The 22710-nt window shown below is 39.2% G+C and overlaps 1 protein-coding gene across 2 annotated transcripts in view; it reads right to left on the reverse strand.

The window, feature by feature from the left end:
• Nucleotides 1-864: 864 nt before the first annotated feature.
• Nucleotides 865-22710, reverse strand: part of fstl5 (follistatin-like 5) — a 314218-nt gene continuing 292372 nt past the window's right edge. For both annotated transcript variants that reach the window (XM_041797754.1, XM_041797753.1), the window contains 3 exons: nt 19853-19960; nt 15367-15491; nt 865-3246 (listed from right to left, as the gene is read on the reverse strand). In XM_041797754.1, the coding sequence (XP_041653688.1) occupies nt 2544-3246; nt 15367-15491; nt 19853-19960 (936 nt within the window). In that variant the 3' untranslated portion in view covers nt 865-2543. The remainder of the gene's footprint in view (nt 3247-15366; nt 15492-19852; nt 19961-22710) is intronic.

Below are 22710 nucleotides of genomic sequence, written 5' to 3' on the forward strand. Positions count from 1 at the left end.
TCCATCTCTTAGCCTCAGCTGTTGTATCAAACAGTACTGAGATGGGCTTACTGGCTTCTTTTGAGCTGAAGATTGGTGTGTGAACTAGTGCTGTAAAGCTACATGGACTTCTCTTGAAAGAACTGTGGCTTACTGTATAAGCTACTCAGTGCTAAAATCAGGCATTCAGTGGAAATTGGATTGATGCCATTTTCCTTTTTGAAAGGCATTAATTGTCAAACTGACAATGAAACCCTTATTTTAAGGTGGGAAAGTTGCATATTGTTGCTTTAATGTTGTTTTTGTTTGATGTTTGCATAAATAAAGTAGCTTTCCTTTCCTTGCCAAGCTCATATCTGAGATAAAAACAGTGTTAATCATAAAGGGAAGTGTGTCTTCAGTAGTGTCAGACATTCCTCTTCTAGCCTCCAGGCAGTCATAAGTTGAATCATGTTCATGCCAATCACATTTTCCAAGAAGTCCGAAACATCACAGCCTTTCCTCGTGAAAGAGAATTGAAACTATTTTCATATCTTTGACACAAACTGACTACATTATGAGTTCCTCTGAACTCCGCTACTACGATTAATTCAGTCTGCTTTTTCTTCTGGTCCCAGTTTTAAAGCCTCCCAAAAGCCTTTTCTTTCTTTCTTTGTTAATTAGTAATGATACTTTACAATGCATGCTCATACTGCAAGATAAATACACCCAATGGGACAACAGTCTTGACCTTGTTCTTGTAGCATCTCTTGTAGAATAATAATTGGCAACAGGCTTCTGGAGGAAACTTGTCAATGTTTGTGTAGCAGCGAGAGCACAGTGTGAAGGGTTGTTTTAATGAGGAAAAGAGGCGAGAAGACACTTGTTTTTCATGGTCTAGTTTATTGTTGGGTAAAATGACAAGCGTGTTTTCTCTATATAAATAACAATCACATGAGGGAACATACAAGACATGGCTATAATGGAGGTGAAAGTGTTGTTTGTGATCACAATGTGCTTGTGCACAGGATGTGGATAATGATAGCTGTGTGTGTGTTCATTTCTTAAAAAGGAGCGTGGTTATTTGCTAGAAGATGGACAGAAACCCACGTGATTCTGTACATTGATAGGAAACTAACAGAGTCACAGTCAGCCGCTATGTACAGAACATAAATAGAAAGAAAGAGGTCGTCATCAGCAGTACAGGCAGGTTTAAAGGTGGTGAAAAAAACATGAAGATCAAATAAAATAAAAACCAAACCATATACGAGGAAGATTGAACAGGAAAGATGGAGTGAGTTTATATAATCTGTACACATTAAAAGTCAGTACTAAATTTGCGATACAGTTGCCGATTGTGGTTTCACAGAGTCATAGAGTGCCAGGGTGATAATGCATAGAAATGTGTCCAGCTAGGGAACAGTTTCATCAACTCGCCGACTATTTCTACTGCAGGAGCGATCAAAAAAGAGCTGTTTTCTTAAGAATCAAAGACCCTCTGCACAATATGACCCAGCAGCTAGCTCATCATTAGTTTAAGTTAAAACATCCACTTAAAACCACGCTGTCAAACGGATCAGCATGTCTCTCATACTTCATTTTTCTACTTTATTTTTTATTCCTTTTTTTGGTCCAGGGATAAAGATACAATTTATTCACACACAAGTGCTCTATCGACTCATTCCTATGGAAAAATTTAAATATGTAAGATTTCACAATGTGTGCTGAAAAAAAGCTGGTACACTTTAACTAACATCACCACTGACTTTCTGCTTTGGACTATAAAGGAAAAAAAAAAATATATATATATTTATATATTTTAAAACCTCCCAACGCTGGTTATAATTTTGGATCAAAGGTTACAGATCGCACAACTGTAATGAACCGCTCAGTCTTTCTGTCTCCACTTCAAACAGGATGGGATCACAGCAAGGGCTCGTTTTAATTAGACTGAGCCGTCTGCGTTAAACGGATGGAAAGACGAGAGAGCGGGAGGATTGTGAGGAACGGCTCACAACACGAATGGACGGTTGAAGGAAAAGGTGGAGTCTGCAGTCACACTGGGAATAATTACGCTAATTCCTCTGATGGAGGGGAATTTTCCTTGAAGGCACAGGAAAAAAGTTTGGGATGGATAACTTTAATTACAATCTGGACATTTACAGTATACAGTATATATATTGATTTTTGCCAATTTACTTCTAGTATTAGTTTTATTCAGAGATTATCTACAGCATTCCCACACACTGAAAATAACCATGTTTGAAAAATAATTTAAAGTTGCACATGTTTACAGATTCATACCAATTTTCCTGAAAAGAGATCCAGCAAGCAACTTTAGGTGACTTCAACGTGAATCAACCAGTGGGAAAAATCATTGAACTTGGCTTTAAGACGATCAATCAACAATCAGTTACTCCTTCACTTGTTTCTTTTTTTGGATGATAGTCCCTCATTCAATGGACTTAAAAAATTTGTTAGTATTCACAATTGCACCCTCACAAAATTAAACAACCTGCAACGGAATTCAGTGCAACAGTACCTTTGAGAAAAACAAAGCTCATTGGGTCTTTCCGTTTTGTTTCCTAAGACTCTCCCACCCACGCCACTACGTTGCCTTTGAGGACGTCGGTGATCTCACAGTTGAGCTTGTTGAGCCGTCCGTCCAGGATGAAGAGAGACTCTCTGGATGGGGTCATGAGGTACTGTCCGAACAGTCCGCTGCCCGCCATCACCCTGTTCCTGCTGCTCCATGGCCACTCGAACGACCTGGTGGCCTCTTTCAGGCTCTTGATCATCTTGACTTTGCCAGAGCTCAGCTCCACAAACAGAGCGTCAGTTTGACGGCCGGAGCTGCCAAACACGTTGTACTGATGGACCTCAGTGAAGGAGCGCTGGAAGGCCAGATCAGACAGGTGGAGGTTGGTGTGGATGTCGAAGGGCTCCAGAATCTCTCCACGCTCTGAGATCTTCTGGATCCTCATTAGGCCGTCACTGTCGTCCACTGTTACCAAGTAGTGGCCGTCCGGAGACACGTAAGGAGTGCCAGTGACGTCGCGGTTCTGGCCGATCACACTGTCTGTTACACTGTCCAAGATGAGTTGTGGCTGTGTGGCGCCGGTGGAGTCGGCCCTGCAGTTAACAAAGTAGTAGCCACCTAGATGAGTGTAGGCTACAGACTTGGGGATGCAGTTATACTCCCATAAACTGATGTTCTTCACATATGACGTCGTCTCCAGGTCGATCTTGTGGAGAACAGGTTCATTTCGATGAAGGATGAGGCCAAATCTGTTGAAGAATGAAGACAAAAAACAAAGATTTAATCAATAACATATCTTGTCTAAAGATTTTCTGGACATATGGGGTGGAGATGGAATGATTGGTTCATCCATCCACCACTTTGGTACAGATAGAAATATCTAAACATTTGGATGGGTTGCTTTTCAATTTTGTGGAAGCATTAATGTTTCTAATAACCTATTAAGTTCGATGATGTCCAAAACACCATTTACAAGTCTTTATCCAAGGAAAAAGTCATTGAAGGAATTAATTGTTACACTACAAGCAGTGATGATTGTCAGTGATGATACCTTTTGATGACTTTGATGAATAAAACCAAATTTCCTGCAGCTAGAGGAAATATAAAATATCTAACAAATACCAACAATGCCTGACTGTTTAGTTAAGCTGTGGCTCTCTCCTCTGCATCCTTACAAGTTTTGGTCATGTTTTAGATCCGCTAATTATCAATAATGATCTATATTCCTTTTTAAGTGATGCATCTGATTGACGCTCTGCTTTTGTAATCACGCGCTGACACAGAGGTTTCATCATTTAAGAAAAATATATCACCACAATGTTAACTAGAATGGCCGTCTGAGGCGGCAGACCCACGCCTGAACAGCGCCACCGAGGAACTCACGCTCCCATTGATTAATATGGTGTTCAAACTTCGAAGTCTGAGAAAAACCGAACGGGTGCGCGGATCATCACCAAAATCTAATGGATTCTTCCCTGTCACTATCCCAATATTCCAACTTTCCGTTCTCGAGTTATCTTGGACACATACAAACAAAGAAACAAACAAAGATACGGAACCCTTTACATAACCCCCTGCCGATTTCATTGGCGTGGGTAATAATTACACAAACATACCATGCTAACCATGCACGCATAGGTGCAGCACAATTTCATACCCCAATCCAACAGTATTAAGTGAAGGGAGAAATGCAGAGAAAGCCCCGTGTTTATCCCTAAAACTTATAGTCTCCTCTATAATCCTTTGCTAACACGCACTTTGCTCTGTGTATGTGTCTTTAGCTCACACAGTGTTCATCCACTGTGTGTTCATCCGCTGCGTCTGCCACAGTTCTTTTCTTCCTTTTTGGCAGTTTTTGCACAAACTCAACATGTACTGTTGTTGATACAGCACCACACCGGCATAATACCACAGTCTATTTAAAAATAACCTCCTTTTATGCTTGTCGGAAAATAAGTTTTCATGACGTCAGAGCTTTGAGAGCTGGATGCGCCATGAAATTTCCTGGAGGAGCCTGCCTCATAATATAAAGGGGACATATGCATATGCTGATGCAAAATACACTTTTCCAGGCTTTTGTAACAAAAATATGCTTCCCTGGCCTGTCCACAATCCCCTCAAGAATCAGACCACCTCCCACACACCTTTCAGAAAATGTGTGCAAAAACTAACTGTTCTCAGATTTTCCCCTCATGATGTCATGTGGTGAGTTAACCCCATCCCCATGTTTGGTTGGCCCTACCTGCTTAGAAGAAAGTTGCACCCTCCCTTCAGCTGTCAACTGAGAGGAGGCTCAGGAGGGCCACATCCATTAAGCCACATCTATTTCCTGAGAGGGGCGGAGTCAGGGGCGGAGTCAGACAGCTCATTAACATTTAAAGCTACAGAAACAGCTCGTTCTGAGCAGGGCTGAACCAGAGGAGTTTTTTTCAGCAACAAACTGAACAGGCATGTTTCAGGGACTTCTGAGACCGATATAAACTTGTCCTAAAAGGGTGAAATATGTCCTTTTTTAATATGCAGGAAAACCCCGTCTTCTAACAATCATGAAAACAAGATAACAAGGATTAAATGATTACCGTGTTTAAATTATTTGTTTTTTTTTTTTTCTTTTCGGTAATACTTTTAATGCATTCATTTTCATTTCAGTGCTTTTAAAAGTATTTAAAGTGTTTGTGTTAAAGTTTGATAGGGGATGTGATGCAGATGTAGTAAAACCATGAGTAATTGTGTTTTAGGATTGTGATTTCAGTATCTATCAAATAGATATATCTTGGGAATAGGGGATTTAAGAGAGATTGTAGGCTATGGTGAGCAGATGGTGCCTGAGGAGTTTTTCATAAACATGTCCATAGATGCAGTATTGTGGATGTTTTCAGGGTGGCTGCTCTCGGGGGGGGGGGCTGTAGTCCTAAAGGCTCTGTCTCTGTAGGTACAGAATTTGGTGTTTGGAATAGTGAGAAGGCCAGTGTCTAACGACCTGAGGCTCCAGGTTGGTGTGTATGGGTGAAGGTCGAAGAGGTACTGAAGGGAAAAGGCATGACGGTAAAATGATGAAACCAACAATTACTGTGCACAGAACGGCTGAACTTGACAGCCAAAGTTATGTCAGTACCTCAAATAGTTGATGAGATACTTTTTGGAAATCTTTTTGGAAAACCAGTAGGATATGGATCCGGATGGTAAAGAGGTAAAGACAGCAGGTTGTCTTGTAAATGCTGAGTTGACAATCTTAAACTGGTGAATTATCATCCTTCTGCGTCCTATAAATCCTTTTCATCATTTTAAGCGAAGCGTCTGCATGTCAAGAGTCTTGATTTCCTTTTGTTTTTCTTAGCTCATTAATTCCAAAGCAGCATGTGGTAACGTTTTAAATAAAGCTGCACAATGCACGCATCAAGATGAAGTCAACCTGAAAGAGAAAAATGCAAATTGATTTGTTCTGGGTAATTATGAAAATTGTTGGACTGGCATAATGTAAAAGAAACATTCAGGAGGAAAAAACCCTGACTGTTTGCTAAGAGGTCCATTTAACACTTCAATGGCCAAATTCTGCTCCCTGACAATCTTTATATCAGCAGTATCAGTCCATCTGCACTTTCCCCTCTAATACAATTACAGCCGTTTCATATGTGGGCCATAGATCAGATGAAATTGTAATTTATTATAAAAACCCAAAGAATCTGTTAATGGGTCATTACATTTTAACAGCTGAACAGAGTAAAAGGGCAATATGCATAGAGCTGACGGGCCTCAATTAATTGTGAATACCAGCTGATCGATGCTGACAGCCACTTAAATCTTGCCGTCATTCATCACTTTTTATGCCATTTTAACACCGAGCTGTCTGTACCTGTGAACAGAAAAATGGTGGTTTAAAAGCCATAGAGCACATTATCATCCCTGCGCAGGGAATCATTGATCCAGAGAACGTTGTGTTCACTGACTCCAGACACATATTAACATATATATATCATTAAAAGATCTTTAACATGAGGAAATGCTCTGCAAATGTGGGGTGGATTAAGGAAAGTTGTTACTGAAAATGCTCATCCATGACTTATTTTAGAATCAAATTGGCTGGTTGACATTCAGTAATTTGATGGATTTTGTGGTGTGTCAGAACTGTGGCAGACTGTTTTGCATTTTGAGAAGTTTTATGATTCGATTTTCCACATTATTGGGGTGGCATTCTTCATTTTTGGAATACTTGGAACCCCCAATGAGTGTGTGCTGTGATGGAAAAGAAACTGGGCTTGGCTGAAAATGGGCATTATTTTTCTTAGTCCTCCAGCCATCTGTGGCTTATTTTCTGTCCCCTGCTTTCTGTTTAACAATTACTCGCTCTGTCATCAAACATATTTGATTGGGGGTTCACCTCTTTATGTCGAGTTTGGGGAGAGGAAGACGCTTACACCTGAGGTGTGAGATTAAAAAACAGGAGCAAGCAATGTCTTTCAAACTTAAGGCATGCCAAAGATAACACTTATCTAATATATAAAGACGTCAAACCTGAATCTTCTCATATTTACACAAAAATGCATTAAATCCAAGTCATTGTTTAAATTACACTGTCAACAGCCTGACAGCTTTGGATCTTATTCTGCATTACAAATGGGGCTTACAGCATACATGCCTATAAATACACCCCCTTGGATGTTTTACCCTTTTAATGATTTTAAAAATCAATCATGGTCAATATAAGTTAGCTTAGCTTTTTTTGACAATGTATGGATTTGATGAATGTGTGAAACAAATCCATCCGGCGTGCCAGGTTACCGTACACCCTCATAGAGCTTTCCTTGAAGGATGCTCCAAAAGTTCAGCCAAGGTCTCAGTGGTATTTTTGCAGCATGGGATGGTATGTTGTCTTGGAAGGAAATGATTTTACTCCAGAAGGCACGGTTCTTTTTTCTCTATCATAGTAGCAAAATGGGCAGTTAGTCACTCCACATATTTTGCTGAGGTCATTTTTACACCTTCAGGCACCTTAAAGGTGCCTACCAACTCCCTACAAATCCAGCCCAAAATATGACTCTCCCACCTCCTTGCTGATGTTGCAGCCTTGTTGGGACATGGTGGCCATTCACCAACCATCCAGAACTCCATTTATCTCGACCATCCAGTGTAGCACGGCGTTCATCAGTAAATAAAACTGTTTGAAAATGAGTCTTCATACATTTCTGAGCCCACTGCAATCATTTCTCAGGAGGATCCTGATCCAGAGGTTGTTGGGACTCCAGGGGCACCAGCAGCTCTCTTAAAACAATGAATATGCCTTACAGAGACTTTCATAAATATGCCTTTATCTGAACAAACCCATCTCGGCTCTTAATCACACACAAATATTTTCACAGTATGATGTCTTTAAATTTTTTGAGAAATATCCAGTGTTTTCAAACTGTTTTAAAGATACTGCACTATTTCATGCTTTCATCAGCAGAAAGATCTTTCTTTTTCCTCATATTGCATAAAACCTGTGACTTGCTTAATAATGTGGAACAACCTCCTTAAGTAGTTTCCCTTTGATTCAGCCAACTGGAGAAGCAGAATAGTTGAAAACTTTAATTGAAAACTAAAAATAAAACATTTGTTTAATTGGAATCATATTGCATAATAATTTGGAACACAGTGCATATAACACAGGTGTAATGATTTTCCCAGTAAAACTACACATTTTACCTTTAATCAATAAACTATATCCTTCAAAACTGTGTTTCATTATATTTGGAACTATATTATTTTTTGACACAGGCTGCTTTGTAATTCTTTGAACTCATGCATACTTTCTGTGTCCTCTTAATCAAATGTTTGACAAAAACGTAACTTTTTCACAATTGTGCATTTAAAATACTTAGCATTTGGCATTAAAGTAAAGTTAAACTGAATGTACCTTAGCTGTGTGGAGGTTAGGGGGTGTTAATATGTCTGTTGTGAGAAATGACTGAAAAGATCTGAGAGCACTGACTGAATCTACAGAGGTTTTTATCTTCCAGTTTAATATTTAATTTTATATTTAAGGTCTGGAGTTTCATGTCAAAACTACTAAATGTGTTTCATGTGAATTCTAGGTGTTACAAGATTCATTTGTTAGCTTTAATCAAAGGGAGCTCTCTGGCACTTTACAGAGCGGTTCTTGAGCTCAGCCTGTCAGGCCTGTATTAAAAAATAATCTCATAGAAATGTGAGACTTAAGTAAAGTGATTTTTTTTTTAATTTACTGCACAGTTTAAACCTGGAACACGCTGCCTGTCACATACGGTTGAGATCATTTTGCTTTGGGTTGTGTTCAATATTGTTTCTGTTTTGACAGATCAATGAGTAGTGAGCACATGCTGTGATAAATTGGTAACCTGCTGCAGAGCTAAAGGTCAGCGGTGCATTTATCCTGCAATCAAATTATTATTTTCACCAACAGGGAGAAATGTTTTCATGTTAGATAAATTAATAATCAGACGTTGTTTGGCGTTGCTCTGATGTGAACACAGCTGGGTTGTTTCACTGGCAGACCCAGATTGCTCTCAGCCAAAATGACAGCTGCTGTTTGTCATTTGTACCAATGATTAATGCATTAAAGATTCTCCCTGGTTCTGCACAGCGGGGTTGTGTTCAAATAAAGATGTACTTCACACTTTATCATCTAATCTTCATGTCAATGTCCTCAGGAAAAGAAACGACTGTGTCTCAGCCCTCTGCTCTGTGGTTCAGCTAAAGGTCCTTGAGGCATATTCATGAACAGGAAACAGATCATTGAACGCCGCACAGTAAAAGATATATAACACAGGAATTCTTGTTCACCCTTCCTCCAGTGCAAAAACATCGAATCAACATTTCGCTCGGCTTGTTTTGCCAAAAGGCAGTCTGGCAGAGTTCTGACGATGTGGGAAGAAATGAGAAATAACAGCTTATTTCTGCTGACATGTTGACTTTCCCGACTGTATGTCGATGGTTTTAATGAATGACAGCCCCCAGAAGTTCCTGCCTGCTTTATAGTAGCAGCTGAGGGAATCCCCGGTCATTAAACAATCTCCAGAAGTTGCTGAATATACGTCGGCTGCTCAACACACTGCTCATGTTGCTAAATTGACTAATCAATGCAGCACTCCTGCCAGCAGACAAATGGCTGTGAGGGTGCCGGATCAAAAAATCAGAGCCACAAGGCAGTAGTTAATTATACACTGTCCTAATATTTTTGGTAAAAACAACACTCTCGATAAAAACTTCCAGGTTCTGTGTGTGCTTCAACTGGACACTGATATATTTTCTGGCAAATATGCAGAGGACTTCTTCACAACACTGAATAATGAGTTTGAGACAAAACGACATAAGAGAGCCAGCAGAGTCTCAGTGTGAGACTTCCATCTGTTCCAGGCTAAATGTAGTACATCAAAATGATAAATAAAGCTCAAGTTTGTCTAAAAATGATACTGAGAAGGACATGAGGTGGACTGAATATTAGAAACACTTCAATAAATATTGTGCTCCCACACAACAATACTTTTATGTACAGGCTAAATAAATCATTAAACATCCGCCCATCCATCTTGTTCCGCTTATCTGAGGACGGGTCATGTTTGCAGCAGGTGACATAAGTCAACCCAGACTCTCTTCAGCAACTCTTTCCATTTCCTCCTGAGGGATTCTGAGGTGCTCCCAAGGCCAGAAGAGATAAATAATCCCTCCACTAAGTCCTGGGTCTGCCCTGGGTCTCTGCCCAGTTGGATGTGCCCAGAAGACCTCCACAGGGAGGCAACCAGGAGGCACCCTGATCAGATGCATGAACCGCCTCAACTGGCTCAACAGCAGCTCTACTTCAAAATCCCTCCAGATGTCTGAGCTCCTCACCCTATCCGTAAGGCTTGGCTTCCCACCCTCCTGAGGAATCTCATTTCAACCACTTGTATCTGCGATACCATTTTTTCTGTTGTTACCTAGAGTTCATGACCGTAGTTGAGGGCTTGAACGGCTGGTTATTCTAAAGCATTGCCCTCCGGCTCAGCTCCTTCTCCACCACAACAGTCTGGTTTAACACCTGCATCACTGCTGATGTTGCACCAGTTTCACGGTCCATTCCACCCTTACTCGTAAACAAGACCCCAAGACACTTGAAGTCCCTCACTTGGGGGCAAAGCATGACAGTAGTCTCCTTGTGGTATGGTCTGGCCTGGCCTGAAAAGACAGCATAGAACCATCTAGGCATACTGACCCCTGGAAGCGCAGACTGGAAAAGAGTACTACTAAAGACCTGTTTGATAATTCATGACAGCTGTACATTATTTACTCTTTATGTCTTTAATCATGAAAGATAAATATTCATCTAGTAAAATCAATATCAGATTGCTATATAAAGTGGCCTTCAGTCTCAACTAATTCTGTTCATACACAATTACACCCCGCTGATGCAGTGGTGGGAGCTATTTGCAGTCAAGAGTCTTGTACAAAGACGCATTGACATGTGACTACAGGAGCCAGGGTTCCACCTACGAGTTTAGAGACAACTGAGTCTACCTACTGAGCCACAGTTAATCCACTCTGAATACAACAAGTACCAAAACAGGTACTTCAGAGAAGCTACCAGTAAAAAACACTTACCATAAGAAGCTTCTGTCAGCGCAGCAGTTCAGCTCTAAGGCTACAGACTACAAGTTGTGCTGCGCACCTCTGTTAGTCATTTGCTGTCTTTACTTGTGGAGTCTGTTCAAACCACCCCACAGGGTTAATTTACCTATAAGTGTACCACTGTGTTCTTTACATGCAGGATTATGACTTAGTGAGGGAAAAAGCTGTTCATCAGTGGCACTGCCAGTCTACTCTGTGAAGCAGCTGTTTGTAATGCATGGTAAAGAAAGCAAATGTCCAATAACCATAAGTCATGGGCAGTGAATAATGATGTCTCATACCTGTTTCAGATTGAGTGCATGATTCTGTTGTAACAACAGTGTCATGGTTTAATTTTCATTTCAATGTGCATCATAAAAAGAATGTACAAAAAACAAAAAATCAACAACAAAAAAATGAGAATAAAGTGGTATGTAGGCTGTTGAGGGTTTACTCACAATTAACTACTCAACTGAAGTGAAAAGAATCACACCTATCAAAGCATGATATCAATCTGCAAAGAGGAGTGAAGGCTGGTGAAGCTAGCTACTAATGTTAGCCACACTCTACACAGCATATCAGGCTCACATCATACCTGCTGACACAATGACTGAAGAATTTGACTGTTTTTTAAGGATTTTCATGTCTTTAGAATAGTTGGTTAAATGCTATTTAAATGGGTGTTAATAGACGCTTTGTAAAATCCTTAGCAGAGAATCATACAAACCTTGTTTGTACATAATGCTTTTATTCTGGATTTTTCCCAGCTCAGTTCTGACAGGAATCAAGTCACTTGTAGAGAGATTTACTGAGGTGAAACTTACAAAGGAAGACAGAGCCATGACAGCACCCAGTCTCAAACAGGCGAAACAGCTTTTTATACTAGTTTAGTGGTCGCACTGGTATGTAGGATGCAGCCAACTTTTTAAATGCAAAAAAACGGTATTTCAAGGGTTTCTCATGGTAGGTAAGACATGATAACAAAATCTAAAGTAAACAGTAGGATTTTATGTAAACAATAGATGTATATAAAGGTTATTTTTTAATAGAATGTCTAAATGTTTTATGGTTCCAGTTTCTGGAAAGTGAAATCAATGTTTTGTCCTTTTCAACTCAAATATGAAGTAAGTACTCTTTGGCTTTTAACAGTTGAATAATTATTAGCATGATTATTAATAACAAGGAGCAGTGTAGTCTGTGGCCCAGGACGTTGACTTTACTTCTCTGTCACCTGATGGTACCAGAAATTATAAGAGGCAAGCTCAAAGAGTTGGAGCTGCATGGTGAGAAAATAATAACACTGAAGGCTGAGAGGAAGAGGAACACCCAGCGCTACAAATCAGCAAACATCTCATTGTGTTACTGGTGAACTGCATGTTTTCTGCCTGTGTGAAGGTTAATGGTCCAGGTATTATGTTTCACATTCCAGCCATGTAAACAACATTCAGAATAAGAGGACCAGGCAGCAACAATGGCATACAATGAGCTTATTAATAAGCATTTAAAAGCAACTACAAGGTAAAGACTGCATTTTTCAAACACAACACTGTAAGAGTAAAAAAAGTGGCCTCACACTCCTGCAATCTTCCCTGCAGGTCCCAGAGGATCTAATTACAGCTGTGCCAGCATCCCCCAAACCATACACACTCAAACACACACACTGGCCTGCCTTCTCCCTCTCTCCAGGAGACCGTTAACATCCTGAAATCCTCCAGACCTCCTGCGTGTTTTTGGCCTCTCTGTGACATTAGTCAAGCGTTTTGGACCGGATTTTCTCGGTTCATGTTAAACCCGAGTGTGACACCGCTCATGACTTACAAAAACCAGAGCAGCGTTTCAGCTCGCTCTGCATTCAGCGTGTTTCTTTTGTGATGAACTGAAATGATAAAGAAGGCAAGGAGCCAACTGTCTCTCCAGCTGCTGTCGTCACAGCTTTGTGCAGTTTTTCATTGTATTTCGGTGAAATAAGGCAGCTGACTAATCATTCTCCAAGTGTTAAATGATGTAATTATTTTAAAGGAACCAGTCTTTTTCAAAGAATGTGAGGATCAGTGCTGAGGAAGCAGATGTGGAGATTGGAGATTGTCTGATTTGTCTCTGATATTGTCAAAGGGAAAATGTCAGCTGCAAAGTTCATGCAGAGTGTGTTTGAGTACATACAAAGAATGTATTCTGTAGGAGCACACAGAACACATTTACTAGGCATGCATGATATTAGATTTTTGCTGATATGCCGATATATATAAATATTTATTTTAGCCACTACAGATATCAATATGGATCAAAATCAATATAATTCAGTCTTTAAACTACATTTTAAAGTTTAAAGGTCACATATAATGCAAAATACACCTTTTCAGGCTTTTCTAACAAAAATATGTGCCCCCCTTTTCAGAAAATGTGTGCTGAAGTAAGCTGTTCTGAGATTTTCCCCTCATGATGTCATGTGGGGAGTTAGCACAACCCCCAGGTTCAGTTCCACCCTACTCTCCTGACAGGAGGATCAGGAGAGCTACATCCATTAAAGCCACATCCACTTTCTGAGAGGGGCGAAGTCAGACAGCTCATTAACATTTAAAGCCACAGACACAGAAACTGCTCGTTCTGAGCAGGGCTGAAACAGAGGGGTTTTTAGACATACAAAAATCCAATACTGGAGTGTTTTTTTTCATTAACAAACTTCACAGGCATGTTCTGGGGACCTCTGAGACCAACTCATCTTTAAAAGGTAAAATATGTGACCTTTAAGGATAAACAAAGACACAGAGTTTCTCCTTTCTAGTCCCTAAAACAAACTTTGAAGTATTATGAATTAGGATGATAACAGAAAGAGACCTTGGCTGACATAAATCTGTTGATCTGGCCTAAAAAAAAATGTAGTCGTACATACAGCTGATATTTACGGCAGATAAAAGACAATATTTTAAGCCAATTTATGGGTTGTAAATATCGGCAGAAATGTTCATATCAGTTAATACTATAATTAACTTCTGAAGAAGATATCTGCAGGGACTGATATCATCCCAATAATGTTGTGTTTCCAGTATTAACACTGTCTTACCTTGAGTTAGTGACTTGTGAGGTAAAAGCTTTGTGCCAAAATAGAAAGCACATTAGTTAAAGAGGAAGATAATTTGTGTGACCTTAAACTGTCAGTTAATGCTCAGAAACTCTCCAATCTGGCTGAATTAAAACAATACTGCGAAAAAGAGTTGGCCAAAATTCCTCCACAGCGATGAAAAAACTCATCACCTGTTATCACAAACACTTGATTTCAGTTATTGTTACCAGGGGAGGCAGAACCAGTTATAAGGTTCAGGGGGCAATTACTTTATAACATAGGGCCAGATAGGTTCGGATTTTTCCCCTTAATGAATAAAATCATCATTTAGAAACTGCATTTTGTATTTTACTTGTCTTTGTGAGAAATTAAAATTGGTTCGATGATCCGTAACATTTAAGTGTGATAAATATGCCAAAAAAAAAAAACAAGAATCAGTGGGGGGGCAAATACTTTTTCACGGCACTGTACTGTATCACTGTTGACTGGGAGCTTGACTAGTGTACGGTAAGGTTGCAGGAGTGAAGAAAACCCATGGTGCTATAAGAGTTACACAGCTGCATAAAAACTGTTGTCCTTGATGAGCACAATAGAAATTTTCATGCAGGGTGACAGCATAAACTATTTCTTTTGTGAGACCTGTATGGAAATGTGCTTATATACTGTTCTTCCATTTAATGAGAGTTTTTCACATTAAGTATCTACACAAAAGCATGAAATATGCTTCAGTAACTTAAAACAATGGTGCTGTTTTCTTTAGAGGATTATGCTTAAAGAGCATTTGTTTTAATGCCATCATAGATTGTAGAGGATCAGAATTGCAGTGATGTTTCAAAATTTTCTCATTCAGATTATAACTATTGCAATCATTGTTTATATTCCACACCCCTACAGGCCAAATAACAGAACTTATCTTTCAGTAATTAAAAAATTATCAGGGGTTGTTAATTGGCTTTTGGATTAATAAGTAAGATATGAAGATTTAAGTCTGTAGATTATGAAAGAAGGGCTTATTTTCCATTGTTTCAGGTGATTTTCTCTGTATTTCAACAAAAACCTCCTTCCCTGCATTAACAGACAGGCACACTGCTCAAATCATTACTGTAGTATTGAGTCCAGGAGTAAAAAGTGCATAAAACACCAATGGGGTTGAATTTAATTTGCAAATCAATTTGCATTAGGAGCACTTCTTGGAGCAAACTGGACGTACCTGATGTGGTTAATGATGAGGCTGGAGGCGGGAATGAAGAAGTCGTCCACTCTGTCGAAGCGTCTGCCAATGGGCTGTGTGTGCACGGTGTGGTGGGACACTCTTCCACTGGCCTGATTGATCACCTGGTGAACGCCAGCAGAAAAGGAGGTGGGTGTTTAATATGAGCTGGATAAATACACTCAGTGCTGCTGCTTTTCTGCTCATTTAGGTATATACCTCATACTTCTCTTAAGCTTACAGCCAAAAGGGAGTAATACTCATGACCTTGATGTTTTATTTGTCATTTTTACTGGTATTATTCTGCAAAGCAGGATGCACTCAAATAAATCACTAAATGATAGCGCTATCATTTTTATCTTTGCTTTGTGAGCATCGATTTGAAAACAGCCCTCCAGCTTTTTCCCTGAGATGTTGGAGCTTCACAGTGGGAGGTGATGTGTGCTGCTGTCACTGGTGTCTAAATAAGACTTGTGCATGCGTGAGAGCAGGCAGACGTGCTTGTGTGTAGGCAGGGTTTGCTTTGATTGTGCCACAATGCACAAAGCAAATTGCCACACTACAAACTCCACATTATGAGTTTCTGTGCAGGGGATGACAGGTAGGATTTCCAAGCAATGGAAAATCACCCCGAGCTGAATCCAGAAGATTCTCAAAGGAAACAACAAATATATAACTACATTTTCATCACTTATCTGTTGATTCTGCCATGCCATGATGTTCAAATCTGTGTCACGGTGATATATAGTCCAGACAGTCTTTTCAGTGTATTATATTTGTTGTGTTTGTTTTCTGCTCCAACATGCTGTAGCTGAGAATGACCTTGAATGACTGACTTTCCATCATGTTCGGTAAACTCTGAAGGAATTCTAACACTTTCCAATGTCCTGACCTGCAAATCATAAAAGGTGGAGCTACATTTATAGAGGATATTATTCCTCACTGTTCAAATAACTGGGTTGTTTTATTGCAGATAGCCCCTTACCTTGCAGCCAAACACAGAAGTCTTTGTCTTAAATTTCTCTCTTCTCTTCATGTTTACCTCTAGTCTTGAAAAAAACAATATATCTGTCTACATCCTGCAAGCACCTTGTTTCCCCCCAAGTGCATGTAAAAAACTCATTATGTTTGAGATAATTGAGAAAAAAGACTAAATAATTACTTAATGGACATGTCAAGTTTTAAATGAAACCTGAAAAGTAAATCTCAGTTGCTTACTCTGTTTTTTGCAATCGAATGTCATGGATCAGACGATTATCAGCATATCAAGTGCTTTTAGTCTGCTAGAGGTTTGAGCAAAAATGATAGAAGACATGTCACCATCCAAATATACGCTATGCTGTAAGTGACTTTTAATTGCCTCATCAGGAAAGACAAATACACCAACAATTACAAACCCATGAGAGGCTGCAGTGATTAATGCCATGTTGATGTCATATCAGCAAAAACGAGGCCGGGGAATGGGACATGTTAGAGAAATTCACATTTAATGAGTTGTAATGCCCAGCCAGGCTGGTGATTAAATTGTTATTCAAAAAATAATTTTCCAGTGTATTAGTATAAAAAAGTTCTGTTAGTACATCTAAAACGGCAGCATAAGCTGGATTTGTTTTAAAGACCCTCAATGAGGAGGAATTTGAACATTGTCATTACATGAACTTTAACTTCATGGATTTATTTCATTTATAAGCACTTGAAATTTGTGATACACCAGTAAAGAGTTCAGTCTATATGACGTTTAAGGTATTCTTATATATGGCATATTACTTATGAATATTATGAGATTGATATAAAGTCCAAATTCTTGCCTTTCTTTAATAGTCATATGATTTTAGGTTGAAATGATGAATTAGAAAATTTGATTATTGTGGCATTCATTGGATCATTGAGCTAATTATAGTGTTAGTTCATGCAGGACATGGTAGTCACATACCCAGCCATGATCAGCTGATTCCAATTATTCCCAGCTCCCTCAGCCAATCACAGCTCTTTCCCTCAATACAGCAGTATATTTAAATATGACATGCCCCTCACTAATCCCTGCTTGCATCAATGCTGATGCGTCACGCTGTTGTTGGCAAAGTTTAACCTCCTCCATCCCAGCTTCCCCCTTTATAGCATGGAGCTTGTTGCACCCTCATTTTCAGATTCATGCTTTTATGGATTAGTTGCTTTTGGACTAATTTTATTGTAATCAATACATATTGTCATAATTGTATCTATTCATATGGGGGTTTCTAGCTATGCACTCTTGGAAAGTCAAAGCATGCTGCTTGACTAACCCAGGGGGCACCACCAAACCACCTTCTCCACCAAATAAAACTGTATATCCATTTTGCAATAAAATCTTTAAACATGTGGCGTATCTGTACTCTTTAAAGATGACAGATATGTTTTCCACCAGTACCATATGAGTGATTCCTGCTTAAAAAAAAAAAAAAAAAAATATATATATATATATACATATATATATATTATTGTCAAATGGACCAAACAAAATATCAAATGATAGACAACAGTATAGAGCTGGGTAAATTATGTCCATTTTACAGAATTTCTTCATTTAAAAAAAATAGATTTTCATAATGACTGATGACTAATTTTGAGTGATTAACCACAAATTAAAATTCTGACTAACCTACTAGTCTAAATTTAGTCTAAGTTAAATATATTTTTAAAAAATTATCCACTGGTAAGTAATTTTATTTGGTAAGTGGGGCCAACATTAGCAGTGCCAGTACCACTAGCACTACTGCCTGTAAACTCAGTAAGCCAGTTTAAATAGACACAGTAAACTCTATTTCCATTTCTACATCAAAATACAACCAGAGGCTCTCATAGGATGTCATCTGTTCATTGTGCTTTTTCACTTCTATGCAGTAAGGCTAGAAGAGAAGGTCAACAAACAGTGTACAGCTACAGCCCCAGCTTGTAGCATGCTGATGCATTACAGACTGCCAATGAGGGCCACCATATGAACGTATTGGTAGTGCATTCAATTGGCTAGGAACTCCAGTGCAAAGTAGTGAGGGTGAAAACGTTTGTCGTCTCACATTTGCGTTCTTTGTTAGGAACAGATACAGATAGGGATGGAGCTTTCTGCCTGTGTTTATTTCATCCATAGTTCCTCCATTGGGTTGAAGCTTACAGACATGTGTCAAATGTTGCAATACCGTGGCCAATAATGGGGGCACTGTGAAGCAATGTAGCCTGAAGTAGCAAAACAGATCTTCCTGATCCAATTTTAAAGTATCTTTTATGAGATGTTAGGAGCTAAAACTACAAACATTTATAAGATGTTAGCTTACCTGGGCACAGAGACCCTAACAAAACAACTCGGTGGAGGACAGACAGAGCAGCAACCAGAGTTGAGGGGGGTTATGGATTTTTTTTTTTTTTTTTTTTTAACATACACCTCAACAAAACAGACGCCTGTATTTATGAGGGCAATGAGTGTTTAATATTTTTTTAAAAACATGGCTCTATTTTTGTATGTGCTTGGTGCATAAATGAGCCTAAAATGTGCATATCCTTACAAATGACTTTAAACAGAACTTAAAGAACCATTTTTTTTTTTTATTTATTTTTAAACTCTGTAGCATTTGGAAGAGAATTTTTAAGATCTATACTCTAGGGTTGCTCTGTAGTCAAACTGTAGGTTTGTCCATTCGTGGCTACTGTTAAGGATGTAGGTTGAACACAGGGAATGAGACAAATTTGATACACTTCCTCTATGCAATATTTCCCACACATAGGCATTACTTGGGTGTTTGTATTTGATTTATGTATAATAACCATCTATGCATGTGAGAGAGGCATCCACTAAATGTTCCTCCCGTAAATGCAACAATTAAGGGGCCACATCTAAAAAAAGACCTTTAATGCTGCTGTTCAGCTTCCTGCTGCTGATGTTATTCTGTATTCCTGCACTCCAGGAATACTGCAACCTGCAATACTGCAACCTATCAATAAACTTTACACATGCAGCTCACTTGCTGTGATTATGTGAAACATTTCAAAAAGGGAGTAATGCTATTAGAGTGCCTTCATACAACATACTGTTGATGACAACTGTCAAAAAAGCAGAAACACAAAAATGTTAAATGTATAGAATGAGGCTGGGTGGGATGGCCTTTCCTACTGCCCGAGTGTAGCATCATTCAATGGGAAACGCTTCTCTAAACATACAAAGACAACATTTTTAAGACAACTAAAACTTTTTTTCCTGATTATACACAAATAAACAAATACTTGGACCAGTATCTTCCCTCTGTAAAAAAGATCTAGCCCTTAAGACCTTGTCTTTTAACCAGACACAAGTAGAAGTGCAACACAGACACATAAACTGCCACAGTGGTGACCTCGATTTTCCATTGCAGAAGGTCTGCGTCTGTCTTATTCCGTCTTTTTTCCATTTCAAAGGAATAACACTCTGCAGAGGAACAAATAACAATAGAGTCTGATAAACAGTGAGCTATGGCCTTACCTGAAGTGTAGGGAAGTTTTTCTCCATGTCTCCCCAGCTGAGCAGCCACACCTGGTCGTGAGATTTATCATAGTGAAGCTTCACAGGATAAGGGTCTGTGCTGACCGTCTGGAGGGGAACACACACAAACCAAACATAGTTTTAAGGGACCTCTGGGCCACTGAATAACAATTCAAGGCAATCAACTTTGCTTTTGAAGAGATTCCTCTTTGATGTGCAGAGGTAATGCTTTTGGAAAGTTTTCCTGCAGACTTATGCATTTGCGGTTGACAGGAGCAAGTGTTCTCTTAACAAGGCGGATTCGAGGTGTGCTTTTTTATCTGCAAGGTGTATTTGGTGTCGAGCTGCATTTCAAATCAAGTGGTGACAGACACAATTGCTTTACCACACTGAGGTAATTGCTTTCAGTCTTTATCCATTCTTTGACACTGCAGCAATATTCCAAGTCAGAACAATAGATGAGTTGTATGTGACAGAAAAGCGCTCCTCATGCATTATGTCCACCTGAGAGTAAAGAGACAGGAGGCTCAAAGGGAATAGAGAAAGCACTGGGGAGAAGAATGTGTGCTGCAGCAGCTACACCTTCAACAGCAGCAAGGAAAAGCAATCATCTTTTCTCCACAAAATTACTGCAACGGTGTTCCCACAATCCTCCCTGACTGCAGCTTACCTCTACATATTTGTTGTGCTTTATAGCCCTAATAGTGTTGTGTACCTAGGAAAAATATATATTGTTTCACTGAGAGCACAAACAGCTCCTGAGAGGGTTATTGCAAATAAGATAGGAGTATCTGTAGAATCCTAACTAATCTCTGCGCATGTAGTCATTGGAGGAAACAGGTGTTCTTGTTGTTCTTTCTCTCTTGACTAACAACTTCTTCGTAGCCGAGGAAGATTATCCAGATCATCATCCAATATGCTCGTACTACTCTGATGCCGACTGTGGATCTGTCAGAGATCAAGCAAGGAAAACACTACAGCAGCTTCAAACATTTATCCCTGTTTACTTTGCTATTAATTGGATTTAACAAGCAGAATACAATCTGCTCATTAAAAAGTCTGCAGAGAGTATTTAATTGGTCACAAATTTCAAATGTAGCTCGTTCGTTATTAGAAGTTTACGCACGTCAATCATATTAATGATTCAATAAGAATATGGAAATCAGGGAACCTAAAACCGGAACTTGTGTCTCTTTTACTATTCAAGAAGAGAGACGGGTTCAGGTGGTTAATTAACAACTGCTAATATAATGCAATGAAGCTAAACCTCCAGGCGACTTAATAATGAGTTTGTGACAGTCTCTAGGACACCAACCTGCTTACCTGCAGATCCCTGAGAGGCTCATGAGCTGTTAACAGCCATCAAAGTGTCAAACACATCTGCAGGGATCTAGGATTAACCTGACCCTCACAAAACCCCACTGATGCCAATGATTTAACTCCATGCTGCTCACAAGAAGTGTGTTGAATTTTGTCAGGTACGATACATGCTATTTCCTGTGCCTGCCTTGCAAAAATAAAACTCCCATGGAGAATAAATGGTGCTGCAGAGGTAGCAGAGTTTTTGAGCGATTGTCTGTTTCATGATCTGTAAGGAAAACAGCAGGGGTTGGTTGCCATGTTACAATTTCTATGAAAGGTTCTGAGGTTACAGTCTCTGTGAAGAGGTGGGTCTTGGGGTTATTTGGTCAACACTTCAATGTGGCGGTTAAGTGTAGGTCTTGACTGCTGCAGTATGTATGAAACAGGCCAGGTCAGAGGTTAGCAGATGAGCTGAAGGTGAGAAAACTGATCTGAAAGCAGAATAAGCTGCACTTTGAATGGTCAGAGCGAGTGGAGAGTGCAAAGGAGGTAAACTGCAAAGGCTTAAGACAAGTGAACAATACGGAAAACTCTGATACTATAATCCTTCATGTAAAATCCTGTTTTAGTTTAATGCCACACGTCCTTCAAAAGCTGGGAGTGGCACATTTTGACAAAAAAACACGGCCTCAATTAGACACTCTTTAAACCTTACTGGTCCAAATATAAAACAACCAACCTCTTTCAAGACCAAATTTTTGAAAAGACTTTTGAGGAGCAAATCTTGCTTTATGCACAATAAATAATTAATTTGCTGTCAAAATTAGCATAAATTTCAAGTGTTTACTTTGATAATTTTGCAACAAAATAGGACTTCCGGTTGCTTTTAACAAAAGGGCTTTGTATAAACTATCCATTCAGTGCCTCATTATGATCCCGTATAATACATGAAAGCCTAGTTTTAACCTCAGAGCTGACAAAGCCTTGGACCCCCCAGAAATCTCATGGTGCCTGGACCCTGGGTTGGGAACCAATGCTTTAAATATAACAAGATAACTTTCTGTTTATGACAGCCATTAAAAATCTCTATTAAACCCATTTAGCCCTGATGTAACATCCGTATGTATAGACCTGGGGTCATCATCTACATTTGTACAAGGGCCAGCTTTTTTCTTGGAAGATGCTAAAGGGGCCAGACTTCACAAAAACTAAAAATGAATAAATATTTTGGTTCAATTAACATATTTTTGTTTATTTAATTGTTTGTTTTTCAAAAAGACGAATAATTTTTTGCCTTTAGACGTGAGATCAGTCCTAATCGCCTAAACTGAAACTGCCATTAGGGGGCAATTGGATATTTTAGTTACATATTTCTGGCGCTTGCATGATGTCCATAACTGGGTTTGACACTAAAATGCTGTGTTGTGATTGGTGGGAAAACGGGCAGGAAAACGGTCTATTGTCTATTGCAGCTTTAATCAAGAACATTCAAATCAAACATTAAATCAGTATTTTAGAGTCTATGGAGATATTTTCAAACGACACATCCTAAATAA

Source organism: Cheilinus undulatus, linkage group 10 (assembly GCF_018320785.1).
Source record: "Cheilinus undulatus linkage group 10, ASM1832078v1, whole genome shotgun sequence".
NCBI classification, from domain to species: Eukaryota; Metazoa; Chordata; class Actinopteri; order Labriformes; family Labridae; genus Cheilinus; species Cheilinus undulatus.